This window comes from Lycium ferocissimum, chromosome 4 (assembly GCF_029784015.1).
Source record: "Lycium ferocissimum isolate CSIRO_LF1 chromosome 4, AGI_CSIRO_Lferr_CH_V1, whole genome shotgun sequence".
NCBI classification, from domain to species: Eukaryota; Viridiplantae; Streptophyta; class Magnoliopsida; order Solanales; family Solanaceae; genus Lycium; species Lycium ferocissimum.
The window spans coordinates 41,031,762-41,046,693 of NC_081345.1; the positions used below are offsets into that span (position 1 = coordinate 41,031,762).

A 14,932-nucleotide genomic window follows, 5' to 3' on the forward strand; every position below is an offset into this window, starting at 1 on the left:
GTATCCGATCATATTGTTTGCTCATCTTTTGAAATTTTACGTAGGAAAAGATAAAATCATAACATTGTCACATGAAGTTTTAATTAAATAACATTGAAATAAAAAGGGGAATGACAACACATTAAATTCAATAATATTTGTTATAAAGCCGTCCACCTTGCTGAGATGTTGATCCCCTTTTATACCCAAAATTTCCGTTTATCAAAAAAGATTACAACCAGAGCCACAACCAAACTAAGCTCAGCAAAACCGGGAAATATGGTTACACGAAATCTGTTCCTCGGAATGAAATACTTCCGAAATCCAAGTGTGTACATAAGACTAGTCTGCATTTAAGTAAAACAAAGCAGGTTAAAAACTCAAGATATGACAAACGTGAAACAAGAACACACGAAAATTACATGAGTACAAAAACTAGAACTAAAAGGCAATAAGGATCTGAGTATATCTAAAGAGTTCATGTCAAAACCTACACCTACAAGCACAACAAATGCAAACATAATTCCCTACAAGTATGGCTCTACCAGGGAACAACTATATGCAGGGACGGAGCTAGAGAGAGAGCTGCCCTGTATTTTTATATTAAGAAAATCACGTAATATGTACAAAAACTTTATACAGAACCTAGTAAACTATCTTTTTTAGAATTCAAAACTTATAAACTCAAAATTATGGCTCCGGCTCTGACTATATGACAAAATGTCACAACGGCCAATGACTAGATATTATACCAAACCCAAAATGCCTGCTGGGTAAATTAAAAACAGAGAAGTAAGCTTTTACACAGAGTAAAACCCTCTTTGAAGAATTTAAGTGTTTTATCATGCTATATATTTCTAAAGGCTCAAACTTGGTTGTTTCTATGACAATCCAGGATATGAAGTATGATACACGATGTAAATCTATTTAAGCTTTTCCCTGATAAATTCGGGAGAAAATAGATGTTTACGTAGGACAAACGAACGGCGTCCAAGGGTGGGAGCACCTTTCAATAGGAGGGGAAGTTTTTCGGCGGAAGTCCTTTTTTTCTACTACAAATATATTCTTCCTAACTAGAAAAAACACATTGAAATAGCTATATCCTGTGTGAAAGATTCCTAATGGAGCTCATGTTGGTTGCAGCAGAAGAGGTGTAAACCAATTCTTTTCCAGCCCATAAAGGCCTAGAATCATAGTGATTTTCCTCCCCTAAAACTTGAGTTTCACTTACCTTTTTTTTTTTTTTTTTTTTTGGTTATGATATGTTGTCGGGGGCAACTTGTGCACACCTCGACTTTTCCTCTGGGTCCCTACTGCCTTCCACTAGCAGAAGTACCGGGTAACTCTACCTTGATAATTTAACTTGCTTATACTATAAAATATAATACCTCAGCTACTATGGAATTGCCTTTGTAGATGGTGCAGGATCTTCTGAGGGCGGAACCTGTCATCTTGAGATCAGCCGCTGCACCTTCACCATGTTTATCACCAAGAAATATGTCAAACTCTAGTTTAGTAAATGTATTTAGCGTCCTATTCACACTGAACAACAACTCCTTCTCTTCAGTATCGCCTACCATAAAACCTTGCCATGATCCTTTCTACAACAAGAGAAAAGAAATAGCATCATACTACATCTTACATTCGAAGTACTTAGAGAAAAGAGATTAGGAAGATAGACAAGATCATTTAAGAGGTGATGTCGATGCATTAAGATTATTTTATAGAATCTAGCTACGAAGTGTCTACAGAATCCTGGACACCTCTGAATTGTTAGTCAAGTCCAACTCAAAAAATTGCAAGTGCCAACAATAAACATCAACCCTAAAAGATTGCAGTTCTAGTGTCTTCTTTGAGGAAAGACCCCTCAGTACTGAACTTGACCACCTTAGAATGGACAATAACTGATCATCAGTAGCCTCCAGGGCTTTGGTTCAGTGATAAGGACGCAACAGCTGAAGTGTGGTTTTGGCACTCATCATAAGTTCGAACTATGTCACTGATTGAAGCCTCGTATTTAAGTGAGAGCAGAGTAGAGGGGCGAGCTCATACTCCCCTAGTTCCGTACTTGTAGCTAATACCTCATCCAGATGTTCAGCAATACAATGATGGGAAAACCTATGGCGCTGTGGCATATTCCCTGGTAAATCCACTTTTTGATTACTTGATTAACTCATTTTTTAGTAAGAAAACAAGCACTGAATTGGAAAAGCTATTGCACTGTGGCATAGTCCCCGATAAATCTACTTTCTGATCACCTGATTAGCTTCTAATAGGTCCAATAACAAGCACCATTAACATTACAACTCTACTATTTCCATTTGCACATAGAAAGGAACTTCGTTTTTGTATTTGTTCTTCCTAATGTAAATAGCTAAACATTGTCTCAACAAATTATATTCAGCAATAGAGAAAGACAATGGAACCTATGCAAATGAGGGTATTAGCAGATGCATAATGAAGCAGTTTCTGATTATGGGAATGAGCTGACTATAAACTTTAGGTTTTTCAAGTTTTGCACGTAGGAATGAACAACATTTTAGTAATTGAGGGTGTGTTGGGTATGGAGGAAAATATTTTCCAATTTTTTCATATTTGGTTGGTCGGAAAACATTTTGATTAGGAGAATAAGTTCCTTAAAAATGAGGAAAATGACTTTCCTAATGGAAGTAGGGAAAACAAATTTCATAAGTGACATTTTAAGTTTATTGTCTCCTACCCCCACCCACCCCCACTTCCCACTCCCCTAGTATTTTACTCTTGCGGTAATATTTTTTGTTTACTTACCGACTACTAGAAAATAAGTAAGAAATCCACTTGTTTTTTAAAAATACATTTTCTAGGAAAACATTTTCCGAGGAGAGCATTTTCCGTCATACCAAACACACCCTAATTCTTCCTAAATTAACAATAACAACAACAACCCAGTAAAACCCCACCAGGTGGAGTCTAGGGAGGGAGTATGAGTGTACGCGAGCCCCCACTGCAACCTGCGGGAGTGCAGAGAGGTTGTTTCCGATAGACCCTGGCTCAAGGAAAGATGTAAAAGCATCAGTAATAAGAAACAGTAATGATCCTAAATTAAGCAGCTAAAACATAATTAAGTCTTCCTCAATTAAGCAGCTAAAACACAGTGTCAACAAATTAGGGACAGCAAAAGAGAAAACTTACAACTAATCGAACTAAGCGAATGAGGGTATTATCCGATGCATCAAGAATTAGTTTCTGACTTTGGGTATTACGAGCTAATGAATCAGGTGGTTGACCACGGTCAACTCTGAAGAACAAATTTCCAACAGAATCAGTAAATTGGATATTTCCAACATCCCAAAAATACTTATATTTCTTCGATATAAAAAGATCAAATGGGAATTGCCCATCCGGCGGCCATTCTTCTGGCGTGGTAGTTGTTCCCATCAACCACCTAAAATAAACTTATATTGAAGACGAACTCAGTGAATTAATCTTGTTTGTGTATGAAAGAATCAATTTTGTGTTACAATTGTAATAAAGAGATGGAAAATTTGGAGATGGTGGTGGCAATGACTGGTTTTTGCTTGGACAAGAATCAAATTGAAATTTGGAGGACTTTTTATTTTATAAATTTCTTCTGGCGTTAGAGTGACAAGAGGGAATATTTTATAAGCGCATATGGGGGATGATTAGTAAATGATATTTTAATTTGGTAAAGATTAAAGACATCAAGATAACCAAATGTTAACAATTTGATAAACATTTTATTTGGCAAAAATATATTATTATGCCAAAGGATAGCTCATAGCTGCTTGAAATACTCGTAAACTAAAGGGAGAGTAGTTATGGACTTTTATGGTAGTTCCCTTCATTACTTTACTATTATATATAAGAGCAAATGTGAGACTTTTTGTAGTCCTCCCATTATGCTTTGCCCTGTGATGCTGCATCATGTGGCTGCTTACTTTTGCTTTCTTTCATAGCTATGCCCACTTGGGTCTCTCTAAATGGATCATATGTCTTTTTTTCCTTTTTCTTTCATGGATGTCTAAAAATATATTCCTCTTGTTTCAATTTATGTGAATATTTTCGAAATATGAGAGATCAAACTTTATAACTTTGACTGTAAATTTTAACATAAATTTTTCAAATTGGTAAAAATATATTTTATATATTTAGAAAAAATATAAGAAAAACGTGATCAAAGAAGCATCTCGTAGACTCTCCAAACAGTAAAAGGTTCATATAAATTGAAATAGGGGACTATTTTTTACTTGTTTATTTTAACAAATCACAAAAGCTTTATTAATTCTTCCTATATTACCCTTATCATTAAGTAACTATATAGAGTATTAATAATCAAACTTATTTTCAAAGCATAATTAATAAGGGTAATTAGTATATTTTACTCCTAATAAAAAATTTCTTAAGCGAAGTGCTGAGTCAACGAGAGACAAGTAAAAAAGAATCAAGGGAGCACCTTTTACGTTATTTGTTATTACATATTTTCCTAAAATTTATGCAACTTTGGAGGCACTGTTTCATTTCAATTAGAGCATTTATTAGATCTTACTACTTAGTACCCCAATTCTTTTCTTTGGATGTGTTTATGAAGGAAAATATTATGTTAAAACTATTTTTCATCAAAAATAAGTGTGTTCTTACTTATTTTCTTGTATTGGTACGTAATAAAAAATATTATCTTAAAATCATTTATATATAATCTAAACAAGTACTATGGGAAGTGGGGTTGGGGCTGGGGGTGCGGTGGGTCGTGGGGATGGGGGCTACGGGGTGGGGTACTAAAAATGAGGTGTATTGGAGGGCGGGGAAGGCAACTTGATGAATGTGGAATTTCATTTGTGGAACTTGATTTCCTAACTTAACTCTTAGAGAAAATGTTTTTAAATAATTTTGACCAGCGAATATGAAAAAATTAAAAAATATTTTTTGATAAATATTCTTCTCCATACCAAACACACACTTTATTTGTTTTAAACCTCTAAAATTTTTCTTCTTTAGTGAATATTGAATATTGTGTCCCTTTGTATTTGCTAATTCTCCGTCAAAATTATTCAATTATGACTAAAAAACTTTAATAATTACCAATAAGACACGATTAATGTGCTGTTAAATTAAATTAATTATACAATAGAAAAATGTAATACAAATAATTTATATTTTTATAATTAAATTTTGTTATTTTTAGAGCATGAGTTTGGATCCGGGCTTAGCACGGGCCTCATGCAACTAGTACAACAATATGCGACATGCTTATAATGCTTTAAAAAAAAAAAAATCTATTTAATAATTTACCATATTCCATTGAAATTGTAGAATTTTTTGGGTCAATTAGCTCTGTAGTCCTTTCCATATATAATTTTATATCTTTTTTACAAGAATCGTTTTGTTAATAAGAAATTTGGAATAATACACATATTTTTGTAAAATTACTCTCTTCTGTTCAAATTGTAAAGACAGATTCACCAATATCCTTTTTACCAAAATGTATATTTTTTCTCCATACTTAATCCCCATCCCTTCGCCTATTTGGATGATGCAACTCGATCTAATTAGGTTTCACGAATATAACTACAAGCACTTTTTTCCCCTAAAATTTCAATAGATTTATTTGCATACACCACCACCAACAATATACTATAATGTTGGTTCTAAGGACATAAGCCCGTCGAGAATGTACACACGTCTTGCTCCCCCTAAAATTTCAATAGATTTATTTGCTTTGTGAAGGAGAGAATGTTTTTTTCGATAGACTCTCGGTTCAAAAGAAGTGTAATCAAAACAGGATAAAAGGAAAATAACGACAAAAATAAAATAAAAAATAACAAGATAAACAACTAGATAGTAATAAAGAAGAATGTAGTACAATGCGAATACTAAATATTATTACTAAAGAAGTTACAGAACACTCGGCTATCGACTAACTTTTTAGCCAAATTCACGACCTCCGAACCTTCCTATCTAGGGTTATGTCATCAGTTAGTTGGAGGTGTGTCATGTCTTACCGAATCACCTCCCCTAATTTTTTTTGGCTTACATGTACCTCTCCTAACACCCGAAGCCAACCGCTCACACCTCCTCACTGGTGCATCCACGCACCTCTTCTTCACATGTCCAAATCACCTCAGCTTCGCATTCCTTATCTTATTTTCCACGGAAGCCACTCGTTGTGCATAACTTACCCTTCAACCTTGGCCTTGGCAATACCTTCCTGTCAAACAGAACCCCGGACGGGAGCTCAATTTCACCCACATTTACATACGATTTAGCTATTTATTTTGAAAAAATCTATTTAGTTTGATAAGAAAATTTTCAGAATGTCCATTTCTCGTATTACTTTTTATAAGAGATTTTCATTTTTTACCCACACAAAATTGTTTCATCTAATTCAAGTATAAAAAGTTATATTTACCCATTTCCTCATCACAAATCTTATCTCTAACAGGAGTAATAAATATCTTTTGATGACTTGATAAGGCCTAAAAATTTGTTACTCGCGATCACCATATTTGTACTCGACAGAATTCCCGAAACATCGCCGATCGACTTTCTTCCGGCAATGTCTGCAACTACCTTGAGTTCTTCTGTTCCGTCGAAGGATGAAAAGCCCGCCATCAATAGGGCTAAAAGAAAAAAGTTCCGATCTCGCAGTGACACATTCAGTAAGTTCTAGGGCTATTTACCGTCGACCCTTTACTATTTGATTTCAGTCTATTTGGTATCTTAAATTTACAATTATTCATCCACAGGGCCACTCAAAAGACCATTGCTTGACTTTGCTAAGCTTTCAATTGATGATTCGTCTTCATGCAGAGGTATGTTATAAAATGTAAAATCAAATAATAAACATAAAAATACGAGAACGTCCACCAGTATTTTAGTATTTTCTCAACTTGAAAAACAAAAGAATTCAATAAATAAATATTACATAATATTCTTTTACCTATTTATAAAGTGTTGTTGTCAGTTGAATCTTTTTGGACAAGGATGATTCCACCCTTTGATTGTATTTTTTTCTTTTTCTTTCGACTTTGCTATGAAGAACGTGGAAATTCACAGTAGTTTAGGATGCAAGAATGTAATATATACCTTTAAGTTTTGATTTTAAATTTAAAATTATACTCAAGTTAGAGTTGGTTTAGGGTAAATTAAAAAAAATACTTTTCCTAATAATATTATAATTTAGACTAAAAATCTGTTAAATGTTTTTTTTTTTTTTTGACCTTTTTTCAATAATTAAGAGTATAATATTAGACCAATATTCAACTAGAGGGCGAAATTATTCAATTTTGAATGAGTAGTAAATTTGACCCTTTATTTCTCACTCCGCCCATTTCCTCGCTAAAATATGCCACCAGGTTTCATATAAATTATGAGATAGTTGCAATTTTGGTCCCTCGATTTTTGAATTTATTCCTTGTGAATATTTGGTTAAGCGTATTTAACCTTCAATTAATTCTATTATGTGTTTTTGATCATTTATATAGGAATATTACTCTAAAATATGGATTGTATAGTAAGTAGTACAAAATTAACATAATACATCAAAATGGTTTAGCACTTAACAATGTGAAGATTCAAGAGATCAGAAGTGGACATATCAATTAATTGAAGGTTAACCAGTAATGACAAGGACCAAAACTAGAACTTATCAATATATGAGGGACTAAAATTGCTAAATTTATACTCGGAATCGCGGAAAATAAAATTGAAAAAAACGCACTCACAATCACAATATATAACTCGACGAAGGAGCTCACATCGCAACTGACTTTCTTTCCGGCAACAATGGCTGCAGTCGCCGGCGAGGGTTCTTCAGTTCCGTTGAAGGAAGACAAACCGGTCATTGTTAGGGTTAAGAGAAAAGCATTCCAGTCTCGCCTTGACGCTTTCTGTGAGTTACTAGGGTTTTGAACTTTGCTATTTTCACTTTATTTCCAACCTTAGAGATTTTCAAATTTTCTAACTGTGTTGTGGACTGACAGGGCTAGAAATCAATGAGAGGCCAGTCAAACGACCATTGCTTGACTTTGCTAAGCTTTCAATTGATGAGTCTTCGAGTAAAGGTTTGTTAAATATACAATACTTAACACTTTTAATTTTTAGTATGATAATTCGGACATTGATTTTCTTTTAGTTTTTCTAAAAAAAATGTAGAATTGGCATATCTAAAAGATACTTCTATAGTTAAAAGTAGAATTAATGGTCAAAAACACACTGAACTATCACTTGTTCCCTTTTCCTACATAGATAGTGATAGTTCCAAGTAGGAAAAGCGATCATGTGATAGTTGGGGTGTGAAACTCACAAAAAAAGCTGACAGTTCAGGTGTGTTATTGACCATTATCTCTTAAAGCATTCAAAAAATGTTTGATAAAATTTTTAGTTAAAGACAAAGCTGGGTTGAGGGAGGATTATCTCGAACATATCTGCTGAAATAAGTAATTGGTTACTTTGTGGATTCCTGATGTTTATTGTAGTTGAAGAGGCAACAAATGCACTTGTATGATTGTAACACACCAGGTCTTTTTAATTTTTTGGCTTTTTCACTTTTATGTACTAATAATTGTTTTCAGTAGATGAATTGAAGAGCAGAAAGGTACTTGTGCGACATGTGGAGACAGTAACTAGCTCAGAGGTCACTGTTGATATCCTGAAGTCGTTTGTGGTAAGTGTGATATATTCTACATTTTTAACTTTCTCATGTACGCATCGTATTTTTCGAGTAATATGCTTGAAGTGTGAGATTTTGTAATACTTGCATTATCAAGCCATAACTTTTAGAAGGGTCTCTTGGTTGCACGTGCTATTATTTAACTAGCTTGGTTCTCGCTCTGATAGTTAGCTACTATTAGTTTTCTAATAGCTGTGTTTTAGCAGTCGGCTCCAGCAGATTTGTCAGAAGTCAAAGAGAAATCTGAGATAAGGCGAAGTTTTAGGACAGAAAAGGTAAGCTCTTTCTTGATTACTTACAGACATGTGCATAAATGTATAAGAAATCTGCATCACTCAGAGCTTCAGTCTAATTATAAATGACGAGTGTATGCGCTTAATGTGGTATGTGCAGAAACAAGCTGAACTACTTGCCAAGGCTAAGCAAAAGCAAGAGGTATTACCAGAGTTCTATACCATCAGATCTTCTTATCTATAATAATTCAATATTTGTTTAACTGTTATTACACAGAAGATGGTTATATTATGTGGAGTTGTTTATTGTAGCTACATTCGTGGATGGAATCTTTCCTTTTTTACTAGCTAATAACATTTTCGCCACGCAGTGTGTAACTTGCTATTCTATGTTTTATTTGTGGATTTTTTTTCTCCAATTCATCTTTCGTATTTATTTCTAGTGAGGGAGGTCATTATGCTGATAGAAGAACAATCGTAGGAATAAAACAGAATTACTTGAAGTGGTTTGTCGTTCTAATAGGAGTAATAATAATAGTAATGTTAACTGACAAAAAGAAAAAGAGAGAAATAATACCAACTTACGTTCTTAATGCTGTTTGATGACATATTCAGAAAAAAATTGGAATACCTCAAGAAGGGAAGATGATTATACTTGAACAGATCTGATTATATTGATATGAGGAAACAAAACTATCTATAAGAACAGTTTACATGACTATCTATCTGAACAAACAAGCAAGTGGAACTATATATATTCCTTTCAATCTGATATATTTCAGCTAAGGAATAATATACAGAGTATTATGTGTGTGGAACAGTGGATGAAGAATAAACATTTCTTTAGTATATTACAGTGCGGTCATAAGCTTCAATGCCCACTCTCAAACAAAGTTCTAACCTTTTTAACTCTGCATCTGTAGGTGCTTGTTGCTAAATCTAGCTTATGAAGGTGTATTGGTAGTTAAGGAAGTCCGCATCTGAGTTGCTATTAGTTGCTGCATTCTAGAACTTTGTGTTTGTGATTGAATTCAATGGCACATATTGGGTTTTGAAGTTTGTGCAGAAAGCGTCACCCTTGTTCTTTTCTTTATTATGATAATATCAAAATTGATTCATGCTATTAACGTTGGGTTTCAAGTGGTTTTGAATACCTTAGTAGTAATTCCTTGTTTGTTAGAGTTACTTATCTTTTCTCCTAATTAAATGCTTCAAGGCCGTTTACGATTTAACTTATCATGCTCTTCCCTCTTTTAGGATTCGTCAAAAAGTGCCCGATTTGAGCAAATATGGAAAAGCAGAAAACAAAAGAGAAAACTAAGGCACGACGAAGAGCTGAGTGAGATGTGTCGACTATATGATGTTATTCGTGTTGATACTGAAGAAAAAAGCCATGAAGTGCAAGAGGAGTAAGTGTTATTGTCATTACATGCTACCTTTTTAAAGTTACTGTTATGCAGTGTTATCCTTTTCCTGCACGAGTGAAAAAAAAGCTGGTTTTATGACATCAATTCAGGACTACCGAGCTCGAAGATCACAAGATGATGTCCCAATATTTGCCTCTTTTACGAGAAGTCATGCCAAGTGCTGCTGAAGAAATTGAGTCAGAAATTCATAATTACATGTCAAACCAAGGTCCTATATTGCTTGTCTTTTTTCCAGGGATTTTTTTTTTTTTTCAAATTCAATATCATGATTTGCTTTCCCCGGCAACAGAATCCCTATAGTTTCATCAGTTTGAGAAATTTCTTCATCTTATTTCATATTCTGAAACAAAATGAAATGGTAGAAATCCTCATTCCCGAGTCTGTGGAAGGGTCACTATTGTGGGTTTGGGCAAATGGGCAATGGAACATACTGTCTATGTTCCATGTTTACTGTTTATTGTGAGTTTATTGAAAGTGTTGCTAATTGCCGTGCAGCATCTTCAGATGGTTATGTTTATGATTATTATGCTGTTAAGAACAATACCAACACTGACGAGGATATTGCTAGCCCTTTCCCATTGTAAGGATTCATAAAGCAAAATAGTTTTTCTTCAGATGGTACTTTTTCCTTTTAAATTCTTACTAAAATAGTTGATGTGGTTGTTTTAGGATACAGGTTGATGAGGATGATGACTACTATGATGGCCCTGATCATTCAGACTACGAATCGGATGATTCCAATGGTCATATATCCCTTGCCTTTCCATCCCCTTTTGGTATCATTTGTTATTTAAGGTGCTTTTTGTCAGACATGGTTTAGTAATTGGCATTTTTGGTCTTCAGCTGAACATAATCCCTGGAATGATTATCCTGATGAAGAGGAATCTGAAGATGAGGATGAAGATGGAACCCAGTCATCAAGTGACGAGTCAGAAGTTTTAAGCAGCACTTCTCAGGAACAATATGGATCTGAAACTGTTGATGTAATTTCTTTTCAAAATGAGGATGTGCGCCGCGAGGACTGGTCAGATTATGCAGATCCAATCCTTGACGGTGGTATAGATGGTGAGTCCGATGGTGAAGCTTTCGGTGATGATTATGATGATGAAGACATGTGGTGACCATCGCTACATGCCCTGTTTAATTTCTCATCAAGTACACCTATTTCGTGCATAACTGTATATGTCTCTTCAGATTATAGTTACCTTCCGTTGTGAATGGCATCTAGTTATGTTTTTTGAACTGGCTATTTCTGCTATCTAGGTTGCCGGCTGATCAAATTTAGTGTGATTGGGCAAAAAAATTTCCCTAACTTGCTAAAACAAATCTCGCCAGTATTGTAAATCTCATTTTGGTTTCCAATCCCAAGTACACCATAAGTTAGTTGTCTAGTTTCAAATTAAGTTTGGCAAACTGGTATCAGAGTGCGAGTTACAGTCTACACTTATAAAATTTGATGGATAGCAGGCTGGATATAATACATGAGGTATAACGGTTTCAGGTTCTCTCAAATATAGTTTTGGTCCTTGTGCTTTCCAATTGAGCACATTTAGCCTTCAAGGTTCTAATACATGAGGTATAAGAGTTTCAGGTTCTCTCAAATATAGTTTTGGTCCTTGTGCTTTTCAATTGAGCACATTTAGCCTTCAAGGTTCTAATACATGAGGTATAATAGTTTTCTATATGGCTTGTACATGAGTAACTCATCTTTTATACTTTGCTTATGCATGAACAAAACACTTGGCGTTTTGATTGGGAATAAAAAAAATCATGGTAATAGAAACCTAGTTTGGCCATCAAAAGCAATAACTAAATTACATGTCAAAGCTAAAGTTGCAACTTGCAAACATCACATCAGTAACTGGGAGCAGCAGATTTGTCTCGGTAGAAAGAGATTAATTAATCAGAGTAATAGTATAGAATTATAGAGTCTGGCTATGCTTTTACTATTTAAAAGAAAAGAACAAGGACAGTTTGAAAATATCTGTGGCCCGTCATTTTCAAAACAGAAAAGGGTACAAAATGGTTTTAAATTAGGAAACTTACATAAACAATACCTTTTTAACAACACTAACAATTTATACTACTTTTTCTATATTTACAAATCGTAATAGTTTTGTTATATTTCGTTGTATTTCGCGTTTTTGAAATACGTAAATACACTAAATACAAAGTTCGGCCGAGTTCGCATTTTTGAAATACACCGAAATACAAAATCTAAGCGAGAGTCAAAATAGGCGTATCTATGGAACGCATTCTCTTCTTTCATTTTAAATGGTAAATCAAATTAAATCAACCATGTATCACGCATAATCATGAAGTTCCATAATAACCCACGTTTCTCTCTCAAATTACTCCATTCCAAACTTTTAAATACTTCCAAATACAGAAAAATATACACTGGAATACAATAAAATATGGTTGATTGTTTAAGAAATATAAAATTGTAGTATGCATATATACAATGGAATACAATGAAATATACTGAAGCATTTTATCAAACACTTGGTGAGCATGAAGCTCCACAACTCTCATCGGAGGTGGATATGCGTTTAACCACCGGTGAACCACCGCTGCCACCGCGGAGAAGAAGTGGCAGTGTCGAAAAAGTAAAGAACAAACCAAAACGTCACTCCTTTTCTTCATAGATTTATAAATCGAGAAAACTTAAAAGTTTCAAAGGAATCGATTTATAGCAACATCAACAAACAAGAGTTGCCTCCATAACTAAATCGAGAAGGGTACGAGCTCTCTAGTGTTATTCTTCGTAAATTCGACGAGGATTGCGTAGATTATGTGCTCTATGCCATCAAGAAGAGTTCACATTAGTTCTTGTCATTCGACACTTCCACCGTCACAATCTTGAACAATTTTCCCGATGAAGTAACTTGACATATTTGAAGGAATCGAGGCAAGGGAAATAGATCCGACGGTCGGGGGGCGAGAGAGAGAGAGAGAGAGAGAGAGAGAAAGAGAAGGGTGAGGGAGAAATAAATTTGAGAGGTGAGAGAAAACTAATTTAAAAGAAAACTTGTAAAATACGGACACTAGTTATGATGTGTAATTTAAGAAAATATTTTAGTTATGAACAATAAATAAAATCAAAGGTAGTTATTATTCATAAATAGGTCTTAGAAGTAGTTATGACAAGTAAATTTTCCTTTAAATTATGCGAAAAGAACAAAAATATCCTCCGTTCATAATTTGATCAAAAAATGCCTTTTAACTAGATGAAATTGAACAAAAATGCCCCTATTGTTACTAAATGGGGTCAAAAAAGCCCTTTTCCTAATAAACATATTGTTTCTTTTCTTTTTAAACACATTATTTTTATAAAAATATTATTTTTAAAGAAACATTTTCATTTAAAATATCTTTACCTAATAAAAAAGTGGGAGATAATTTTTTTTTGTTCTTAATCTCATTTTATCAATTAAAAGAAAATTATCCCATGTACTTTTTTAATTGATAATATACATTATATATAAGATCATAATAACCACATCATTAATCTTCATTTAGATAACGATAACATTAGTTTTCCTAATAAAATAGAAAATATTTTTATTTTTTAATCTTTTCCGAATTGAAGTAGGATAAGCATTTGCTAATATAATCCTTGGATTTAAAGTTAAAATGAAAAAGGTCAACAATAACTCCATCGACGATATCTTAATGATATTTTGTGATTTGAAGCAATGTAATAACTTTTCTTGTTTTATGGCATTATAATTGTTGTATTTAACTTTAAAACCAAGGATTATATCAGCAAATGCTTATCCTACTTCAATTCGGAAAAGATTAAAAAATAAAAACATTTTCTATTTTATTAGGAAAAAGAATTTTATCGTTAATAAATTATAATTTGTGATAGGGTTACTATGAACTTATATGTATGAGTTATATTATCAGTTAACAAAGTACATAAGGTAATTCTATTTTAATTGATAAAACGAGATTAGAGTAAAAGAAATTACTTCCCACTTTTTTATTAGTTAAAGGGATTTTTAAAAGAAAAGAAACAAGAAAAGGTTTCTTTAAAAATAATATTTTTTATAAAAATAATGTGTTTATGTTTATTAGGAAAAAGACATTTTTGACCCAATTAAGTAACAATAGGGGCATTTTTGTTCAATTTCATATAGTTTAAGGATATTCTTGGACCAAACTATGAACGGAGGACATTTTTGTTCATTTCACATAGTTTAAGGGTATTTTTGACCCTTTTCCGTTTTAAAATCCAACTATAATAAGGTAAAAACTTATTCATACTGGGCGATTACATCAACTAAATATCAACCTTACTATAGTTAAGTAATTTTTCAAAATAAAAATATATGTTAAAGATTTATATGTTAACTAGTCATGATTAATTTTTCACCATTGCTAGGTTAAAAGTTTAACGCAGAGGATGATAAACATTAGACTTTTTCCAATCTTGAATCATGACAGGTAGTGAAACAAAATTTTGGAGTCCCAAAAGTCCAGGATCAGATTACACTCTTCAGTTACTTGGAACATGGGGAAAGGTTTAATTAATTGCTTGAGAAATCCAGAATTATCCATTCACATATAATAGTGATCAGTGAATACTGATTTTTGTAATTGACTAGTTGAATTTACCA

The 14,932-nt window shown here is 33.4% G+C and overlaps 2 protein-coding genes across 8 annotated transcripts; one reads left to right on the top strand and one right to left on the bottom strand.

Annotated features, from left to right (window-relative positions):
• Window positions 1-79: 79 nt before the first annotated feature.
• On the bottom strand, window positions 80-3,622 carry LOC132052951 (protein LURP-one-related 7). The gene is made up of 3 exons (XM_059444700.1): window positions 3,151-3,622; window positions 1,368-1,580; window positions 80-326 (listed from the first exon to the last, which is right to left on the bottom strand). Exons 1-3 carry the CDS (start codon window positions 3,394-3,396, stop codon window positions 180-182), a joined length of 606 nt encoding a protein of 201 aa, XP_059300683.1. The 5' UTR covers window positions 3,397-3,622; the 3' UTR covers window positions 80-179.
• Window positions 3,623-6,475: 2,853 nt separating this feature from the next.
• Window positions 6,476-11,710, top strand: LOC132052952 (RNA-directed DNA methylation 4). Of its 7 annotated transcripts, none has more exons than XM_059444705.1 (12): window positions 6,476-6,635; window positions 6,723-6,788; window positions 7,772-7,867; window positions 7,959-8,039; window positions 8,550-8,641; window positions 8,851-8,922; window positions 9,041-9,082; window positions 10,138-10,289; window positions 10,397-10,515; window positions 10,812-10,887; window positions 10,977-11,050; window positions 11,151-11,710. In XM_059444705.1, the coding sequence occupies exons 1-12, from the start codon at window positions 6,533-6,535 to the stop codon at window positions 11,426-11,428; spliced, it is 1,251 nt and encodes a 416-aa protein (XP_059300688.1). In that variant the 5' UTR covers window positions 6,476-6,532; the 3' UTR covers window positions 11,429-11,710. The 7 variants fall into 7 exon arrangements, with proteins under 7 accessions (XP_059300688.1, XP_059300684.1, XP_059300686.1 ...); XM_059444701.1 differs by having other exon boundaries at window positions 6,481-6,635; window positions 10,803-10,887; XM_059444703.1 differs by having other exon boundaries at window positions 6,481-6,635; window positions 8,553-8,641; window positions 10,803-10,887.
• The last annotated feature ends 3,222 nt before the right edge of the window (window positions 11,711-14,932 follow it).